Raw genomic sequence first — 9,228 nt, 5'->3', positions numbered from 1 at the left:
TATGAAAGAAAACCAGTTGCTTTTTTGCTAACAAAGAGATCCTTTTATTGCTATAATACACAGCAGATACAAAAGGTACCTTTAGCAAATATATAAATCAGCAGTTCCTATGGTATAAACTACTAATTTAACTTAGGTCTTTGCTAAAAGAAGCTACCTTGTAAATAACTTAAAAGTAGAAATAAGATTATTTGGCTGCTACTTGATGTCTAATAACTTACGAAATGAGGAAGTCAGCTTTAAGTCAGGCCAAGAGACTTTGCACATATTATCTTCACATTTACAACCTTGGCTCAAACCCTGGCCTCTGACCAGAGAAGTTCAAAGGATTACCCCTTTCCTGGCAGCCACCTCTCTTCAGTGGCAGATTTCAAAGAGTAAAGCAATGCAGAATAGCAGTAACTCAAAGCTACAGCTTGGCAATGCAGTTTAAGGGCACACAACTGGGCATTTGTTCCACCAGACTCGGATCAGACAGGTACGCTGACTTCAGCTTCAAAGCCAGGGTCTGCAGGGGAATCGGGAAGGGACGTCAGCAGCGAACATTCAGATGCTTCAAGCTGCAACCTTCTTTGATGTCTGTGGTCTGGACAACCTTCATAGTATATTCTATAGGTAGAGTTTTGAGTCCCCACGATGCATGCTGGGCCCAGCAGAATGGTGATCACCTGGGCCTCTTGGGCTTTTTTTAGCTGACCCCAAGGCATTGTCTCGAGGTGTCCGCCAGCTCGCCCCAAAAGAGGAAGCAGGGTTCTTCGCCTCACCTCAGGTGACCTTTTGGATAGGTCTATTCCTTTCTCTCTGAAGAGACAGTTTGAATTTGTTTGTTTTTTTGATTTAAAAAAGCCTAGCTAAAAGCATAGATACTACCGTGTCATCACAATGCCTTCGGCCCTGGCCTGCACTTAGGAGACTTATTTGGAAAGGGAAGACAATGCTCACCCTAGTCTTTTTGTATTAGTCTCCTGGAAATGAACAGATGTTCCAAGGTGGATCTATAAGAAAATGATGCTAAGTATCAGCTGTAGTAATATGTTTTAAATAAGACTGAAAACTTTCTTCTATTTTGTGGAAATGGCTGAACTTTGGTGGTTATGAAATCTAACTCTTCACTCTACAAATGAGGAGAGCCAAGTCCGGAGAGGCTGCAGACCCAGTGTCAGCACCCTTCCTTCCCAGTCCAGCTCTCAAACCAAGGCAGGGGCTGTCTGTGTACACAGCCTGTGGCTTCACCTGTAAACCTGAGGAGCTCTCCATGGGCAATAAGTAAAGAGGTGAGAAAAACCACCCAGTGGACTCTGGGGGGGAAAGGGCTTCCTACAGAGCAATTTTAGGTGTTGGCGATACTGCTCGATTCTGACTGTTTGCACAGTTTTATAATACATAATCACGTCTCAGCCCAGTAGGTAAAAGACAAAGCAGCAAGTCAGGGATCGCTCAGAATTGACAAAGTAGTGAAAGGATGTCCCCAAGGAGCAGATCTGGCAGATGAGCTTTTACTGCATACAAAGAATTGAAAGATTAGAAAAAGACATACAAAAGGGAGGGCAGGTATTCTTTAGGCATCTATTAGCCACCCTCTGCCAGCCACTGAGTACCTTAGGGAGGAGTGGAGTGTTTCAAAAATTGCTTATATGACTCTTAGACACTGTATTTTCCAGAATGGACGTGCTACAAAAGCAATTGAAAGTGAAAGGCACTTTTTCTTCTCAATTGTTGCCTTTAATTATTTTACTAACTCTTGTCAACAATTTTTACGGACCTACTTATTAAAAATAAGAGATCTATGCTGAAACATCAGAGGATTAGATAAAGTTAACTCCCTTTTGAGGACACCTAACATATTAGAATATAAAAAAGGTGGTTTCCAGAGTCTGATTTATTTTAATTACCTGTATCAGGTGAGTAAAAAGACACTCTGGACACAATGGACGCCTTCCCAACATGATGGAGACACTTTACAGTGCACACCAGCCCAGCTGCTCAGGGAGTCTCGCTTGGTTTGAACTGGGACCACGGGCTCCCGGATGCAGCCTGCTCCTAGGACACACCAGGAGGCTGAAGGGCTCTAGTGGGGCTGCTTGCACACACACACATACACGTCTGGTTTTGCCTTTTTCCTGGCCAGTTTGGACACATCAGCTCTAGCTTTGGGGCTGGGGCAGAGTCATTCTTCAGACTTGTACTCCTGACTCTGGTGCTGTGTCTTGGACAGAACACGTTCGTAGAACAGTAGGTAAGCACTGGAGGACAGGACCTCCTGCAGGCTAGCCTTGCGGACAGTGTCATCAGAAACCCATAGCCACTGGTTGCTGGTTGAGAGAGGGTTCTTGGCCGAAGGTGGAGACCGTCGGTAAGTCACGAAATGTCCAGAGTGCATGTCTCCATGGTGGACGACAACTGCCATCAGCCGGAAGAGATATGTGGAGGAGCTGAGCAGTAGGAACAAATGCCAGTGGTTTACAAACAAAACAGAAGGTTTATAAGCAAAATGAGAAATCAAAGATTCCTAGTTGTTCAACAATAGGGGATTGATGCAGTGGTACATCCAGACAACTGAACACTATTCAACCATTAAAATACTTGATCAATAGTTGCTGGCATGGTAAGATGTCCACTCGGTGAGTATACGAACATTATATAGTATACAGACACCCACACAACTTCACAGTGTTGAAACCCTTAAAGATTTAACTAGTCATCTCTAGGTGATTTTCCCAAGACATTTAAAATTTTCTCCTTCATGCTTCATTTATATATAGGTTCATACATATCTACACGCATACACATAACATAAGCATATTTAAATTTTATGAGCTTTTATAATTCTTATTTTTAAAGTGGCTTACACTTTGGACAAAAATGGGAACGTGTGATAGTAAAGTTCCACCTTAAAAGGGAAGAAAACAATTTCTGCAATGTCGCTTATTTTTGTGAAAAGCTGATTTTGGAAATCAAGAGCAACTGCAGCCTGCGATGAAGAATGTGCTTCCCAAGAGCAGCTCACCTGTAGTCGGGAACAACTGGGAGGGGGAAGGGCAGCGGGGCTGGCAGCGTAGGCAGCAAAGATGGGGAGCAGGCGCCATTCATAAAAATTTGGGTTTTGGGGCCCCCTGGGTGACTCAGAACTGCAAGAGAAAAGAGGCTGAGGCAGTTAAAATTAGCAGTGGCTTTGGGGAAACAGAACGTGGCTTTGATTGCCTTGAAATTTAACTCCCTGATGATGCTACAGAACAAAACCAAGTATTTCACTTTGGTTACATTAATTCATAAAATTTCCTGTCTTTGTGCCCCTGTTTTAATCCCAAATAGGAAAAGTATATCTAGCTCCTGGCCTACTGCTCACTTTGTGGATCTTTGAGATTCTTGCCCTTGTTTGCTAAAGACAAGTCAGAGTTAAGCAGTAGTTAATTTACTGGCATTGTGACCTAACCCAAGGCTTCTCACCAGTAACACTGTTGCCATTTGGGGCTGGATAACTGTGATGGGGCCACCCTGGGCACCCTAGGATGTTTAACAGCTTCCCTGGCCTCCACCTACTAGATGCCCGTCAAACCCCTTTCCCACTTGTGACTACCAAAAGGGTCACCAGCCATTGTCTGATGTCCCCTGGGGGGCAAATCTCCCCACTGAGAACCACTGACCTAAACATCCCCTCTTCTTTAATTATCGGCTTCTAAGGAGCATCAGCATATACTGGAGTTAATGTCTATGAATGTAGATAAAATAATTAAGGAGATATTCACAGATCTTTTCCTTTCAAGTGTTGTATGTGGGGAACTTTAAACACCAGGCAGGTCACTGCTGGCCTCTTCAACCGTGGCTGCTGTGCTGTGAGCATGAGTAGGTCGGTGGCCACCCAGGAGAGGGCAGCTAGGCAACAAGGGCCTAGATTTAAAGCGAGGCCAAAGACTCAGCCTGTTTCCCTCCCCAGCGGCCCCTGACATTAATCTATGGATCGACATTAATATGGATCTGTTGGGAAGGATGTCCTGCCAGGCCACACAACTGTGGAGGCAAAAGAGAATAAAAGTAGCGAGGGATGCTAAGTCAGGAAGGCGCAGGGTGTGGGGCAGGCAGCCCCGACTCAGGGGAGCACCACGCAGGTGTGAGCCGAGGCTCAGAGCACTGAAAATCAGTGGGTTTTCCTCATTTCTAACTCTAAAGAACTCAACGAATTACAGAAAATACCTTTAAAACACTGCCCCAACACCACCTTCTAGGGCCTCTTCTCCCAGAGGACTGATGTAGCCCTAGGGCCAGTCGCATCCCCTCCAGGAGCCTCAATCTTAGCCAGACTGAGGATGATAGGAGCAACCCAGCTCCATGGGGACCCTTCCTTATGACTAGTTTCCAATGAGGACAGTAACGGAATAGGTAAGTAAGTCATTCAGGAAAGAAGTATCAACCCAAATAAGATGTTCTTGGTCTTTGGCCAGAATGTTCCCTCCCGCAGCTCCTGTATAACTGAGATAACTGTACTGCGGGAAGAGAAGAAACTCACTGGAATGATGGGAGCCAATTACTGTTTAGTCAAAAGACCAGAAAGCAATCGTAAGCTTTTCTTCCTATATTAGTTTATCTGTGATCCAGTTTTTTAAATTACACATCTCATCACTACATAATTTTAATCTCTTTTAAGAAATCTTCTCTCTGCCGCTCCCAATCCTGCTGTTCTCAAGAATTTAAGCAACCACTGGACAAACCTCGCCCTCGTGGCATAAGGGCTTAGAAGGCATTGATGCCCAACTCCTTTTCTCTGGGCTGCAAATTTCAGCTGCATTAACTCCCCAGCACCCACCTGACCTGGGGGCCGCCAGCCCATCCTGCAGTTCCAGTGCAGGCCCTGTGGTCTTGTTCAGCTTAGGGCTGTGTTGACCGGGCTTATGTCCGAGGAGATGATACTTGTAGATGTCCATCATCAGGAACTCATTAAACTGCACGTGCTCGTGCCGCTTCAGGGGCGCGCCGTGGCTGGACCAGCTCAGCCGCTGGAGGTGAATGCATAAACACTGAGGGAGCTGCGCGTGGGAGAGACCAGACAGAGCCATGTGTCCACAGCGGGACACAGGGCATCCTTGAGAGCAAAGCCGACAAGGTGTGTGGTGTGTGCTCACCTTCCCTAGTTTTAGCTGTTTAACAAAAGTGGTCCTCTGGTGTTCCACCTTTTCCCCATTCAACGTCCCTTTGGCTTCAATCTGAAATAAAAGAAACATCTCTCGGCAGAAATTCTTGAAATAGGACGTGTATGAGGAGCTGCAGGTCAGGTTGGTATTACACCTGCATTCACCTGGCATCTGACTTGTACCTGCTGAAAGAATGCAGCTGCCCAGCTATTTGTGAGTTGTTTTCCCTGTTTAGTCATTTATGTAACTGCGAGTAGAGGCAAGAGGAATGAAGCACAACACTGAGGCTCTGACAATGGCATCTAGACTTTTATTCTGTGTCTTCAAAAAATTTGTTTTAAAAAATTCTGTTCCATACAGTTTTTCTTAATTCAGAGGATGAAATTCAATTGCTTAGGGGCACCAGGCAGGTAGTGTAGGTAAGGAAGGTGTGAGACAAGTGAGAATGGAGGGGGCTGTAGCAAATTGGAGAAGGCATGTCCCATCTCAAAGCAAAGTGTCCAGTGTTTTTCTTTAAACATTCTGTGGATGAAATAAAACTCATTTGGGAGAGCAATTTGGTCCATGGGCTGCCAAATTCCTAACCACGTTAGGCAGAAATGGCTATGGTTGAAAAGGTCCTCTGGGTATAATTAGAAGGGCACAGGACCAATGACGTGAGAGGCACCATATCAGGACACACAGGCCCATTGGGGAGATGCCATTTGGGGTTAAAGGCATACCTTTGTACAGTTGTCACATACAACATCCCGCACAGATTCTGATGAGATGAAGTGGTGAAGGCAGTGATCCAGGGTCAATGGATGACCCTACACATGAGAGGAAGAAAACTCATTATTACAACTCAAAGGAGAGCTATACTGAAACTATTAATAGATGGCAATGTGAATCCCACAGCTTTATCTTTGCTTATGTAGGTAATAAAGCTTCAAATACACAACTGGATGTTTCCTGAATGAATGTGGAGTTCAGAGTACACTTAGCACCCTAATACTTGCTACTACAGATAGATTCAAGGGTATGAGGACATAACTTTTCTGCAGTATGGGCTTCTTAGATATCTTTGAATTTGAGTTTAATATGTGTGTGTGTTTCCATTTAAAAAAAAATCCCAAACTTCTGCAGCAAGAGGAAACTGCCCACCTTCTTCCCCCACAAACTGGGCCATGGTGCCATACATAAAAATTAAGACGGTTCAACCATGTGTCTGGGTAACACATAGTATTTGGTGACACAAAATGCCCCCAGTCCCTTTCAGATGTAAATGCCTCCAAAACAGACCCAAAATAAACCATGGATCAGTACATACCCATGTGGCAGCTGGAATACTTAGTGAAAGGCTATCAAAGGTATCAAATCGAACAGGACTCTGAAACAAATATTGCAGAAAATCCAGAAAGGATTTAGGTTCAATTCAAAGCTTTACAGATGGGGAGATATAAGCCTGTGAAACAGTTTAATATTTAGATGCCAACATAAAAATAATGAAATATAAGGTACTTACCTAGAAGTAAATTCTATTAAAAAACAACCTTATATACAAACATTAAGAGGTAATAATAATACTAAAAGATAGTTTGGAAAAACTCCAATATACCTGACCCAGCAATCTGTCAACTTTATCCTAAGGAAATAACCATGGACATAGCTACAGGGATGTTCATCATAGCATTATTTATAACAGCAAAATGTGAATAGGTGAAATTCTAGGGAATGAGTAAATAAATTATATCATGCCTACAGAATGGAACACTGTATCAAAAATAGTGTAGTAGAAGAATGCATGAGTATGTGGAAAGATGTGCATGTTGTATTATTCACTGCAAAAAAACAGATGATAGGATAAGAGTTCTTGCTTTAGGAGACTGAGAGCAGCTTGGCTAAACTAATTCTCCTTAAGATCACAACTATAAAATCTGGACCAAAACAAAATAATTTGAATGACTGGAGAGCTACCAAAATCAGGCAGAAATGGGAAAGGAGTCAACTCTTAGAGAAACAGGAACTCCGTGGGTGAGAGCTGTCCTGTGTGGCTTTCCGCCTGAGGGGAGTACCTCAGTGATCTATGCAGTTCAGTCTTACAGGATGGAGGTATCAGAAGACAAAGTTCAAGGCTACTGCAGAGGCTGGGGGAAATCCCAGAAACAGCAGAGTTCTAGAAAGGATCAGCCCGCAAACCGGTGTATAAATCCCTACCCAATATCACGGCTGACCCCTGGACCACACAGGGGCCTGGCAAAAAGCAGCAGCTTGAAACTGAAAAAACTGAGCAAAGATTTTGCTGCCCAATATAGGGAAGACACAATTTGGAGTTGAGGTCAGCCAAGTTAACTGCCCACCAGAACAGAATTCATTATTTTTTAGAGAAATGTAACAGAATCCAAAGTCTCTACTTCAATGGTAAATATGCAATAAAAAATTACTAGACATAAAATACAAAGACAGAAGATGTGACCATAGTAAAGGGAAAAATGAGATGACCTGGATGTTGCAATTAGCACAGGGACCTTAAGAAGAACTATTATAAACATGCTCAAGAACATAAAGGAAGATAGAGTTATTTAGTTCCAGTGGAGGACAAATGGAGAATTTTGGAAGAGAAGTCAAAATTATAAAGAACCAAAGGGAAATTACGCAACCAAGAGGCATAACAACTAAAACAAAAAATTCACTGCACAAGCAAACAGAGACTGCAGATGGAAAACAGTCAGTAAACTCAAGTATGTGCCAATGGAAATGATCTAATTCAAAGGACAAAGAGGAAAGAGGTTGAAGGAAAATGAACTGAGCCTCCAAAACCTAGGGATTAACATGGGACTGACAGTGAATGGGGCAAAACATTTTTTGAAAAAATAATAAAAGAAGTTACAAATTTGGTGACAAAACATAAGTGTACAGATTTAAGAAATTCAACAAACTCCAAGCAGATAACAAGAAACCATACCTATGCACAGCATGGTCAAACTGCTGGAACCCAAAAATGAAGAGAACATCTTGTAAGCAGCCAGAGAAACAAGTGACACTTCATTACAGAAACATATGGATGATGCTGACTTTGTATTAGAAAAAATGTCAGGCCAAAAGACAACAGAAAACAATGCCTGTAAAACGATTAATTTATAATCAACCAAACCAAAACAACAGCAACACTGTCAACCCAAAATTCTATAGATATAAAAAATGAAAGCAAAACAAAAACATTTTCATATAAATAAAATTCTAACTGAATTTTTGCCAACAGACCTGCAATAAACACTAAAGGAATCTTTTTACGCTAAAGGGAAAAAAACATCAAATGGACTTGGGCCTACTGAGGAATGAAGAACACCAAAAATGGCAAATATAAATTTTTTTTCCTTTTAATTTTTTTAAAAACACATAACCATTTAAAGCAAAAATTATGTTGGCATTGTGAGGTTTATAATGTATATAGATGTAAACGTATATGACAAAAATAGCACAAAGGATGAGGTAATAGAGCTACACTTTTATAAGTTTCCTGTACTTTACACAGTTTAATACTAACTCGAAACAGCCCATGGTAAGTTAAAACTCCATGTTGTAATCACACACACATACAAATGTAAAGAGGGATAGCTAAAAAGCCAACAGAGGAATTACAATGTGATACTAAAAACTATTCAATTAGCCCAAAAAAGGCAGAAAAGGAGGAACAGAGGAACAAAAAATAAATCAGAAAACAAGTGGTAATAGGCCTAAATCCATATAAGTACTTCCATTAAATGTAAATGGACTAACATGCCCACTGAAAGGCACAATGAAAAGCTGGATAAAACAGCAAGACCCAATTATATGCTGTCTACAAAAGCCACATTTAAATACAAAGACAAAGATAGGTAAAAAATAAGAGAACAGAAAGAGATCTACCATGGAAACCCTAGTTAGATGGAACTCATCAGACAAAACAGACATCAAGACAAGAAGTCTCCCAGAGACGAAGAGGGACATTTTATCAGGACAGTAACTCTTCATTATTAATACATGTGTATGTGCCTAATAGCAAAGCTTCAAAAGGAATTCAGCAAAAATATAGTTAAAGAAAGAAAAAGAAAAAGACAAATTTTAGCAAACATTTAAGGAA

At 41.9% G+C, this 9,228-nt stretch overlaps 1 protein-coding gene across 5 annotated transcripts in view; it reads right to left on the bottom strand.

Annotated features, from left to right (window-relative positions):
• Window positions 1–16: 16 nt before the first annotated feature.
• The window catches only part of USP30 (ubiquitin specific peptidase 30), a 30,885-nt gene continuing 21,673 nt past the window's right edge, over window positions 17–9,228 (bottom strand). For 3 of the 5 annotated variants that reach the window (XM_017664905.3, XM_073223623.1, XM_073223625.1), the window contains exons 8-13: window positions 6,436–6,495; window positions 5,849–5,935; window positions 5,118–5,198; window positions 4,802–5,021; window positions 3,008–3,128; window positions 17–2,432 (exon numbers count right to left, since the gene is read on the bottom strand). In XM_017664905.3, the coding sequence (XP_017520394.2) occupies window positions 2,168–2,432; window positions 3,008–3,128; window positions 4,802–5,021; window positions 5,118–5,198; window positions 5,849–5,935; window positions 6,436–6,495 (834 nt within the window). In that variant the 3' untranslated portion in view covers window positions 17–2,167. The remainder of the gene's footprint in view (window positions 2,433–3,007; window positions 3,129–4,801; window positions 5,022–5,117; window positions 5,199–5,848; window positions 5,936–6,435; window positions 6,496–9,228) is intronic. The other 2 variants (XR_012125848.1, XM_073223624.1) reach the window with 2 other exon arrangements.

The sequence above is a fragment of the Manis javanica genome, chromosome 15 (assembly GCF_040802235.1).
Source record: "Manis javanica isolate MJ-LG chromosome 15, MJ_LKY, whole genome shotgun sequence".
Classification (NCBI taxonomy): Eukaryota; Metazoa; Chordata; class Mammalia; order Pholidota; family Manidae; genus Manis; species Manis javanica.
Note: the sequence above shows the minus strand (reverse complement) of the source record. Positions and strands in the feature narration are given on the sequence as shown.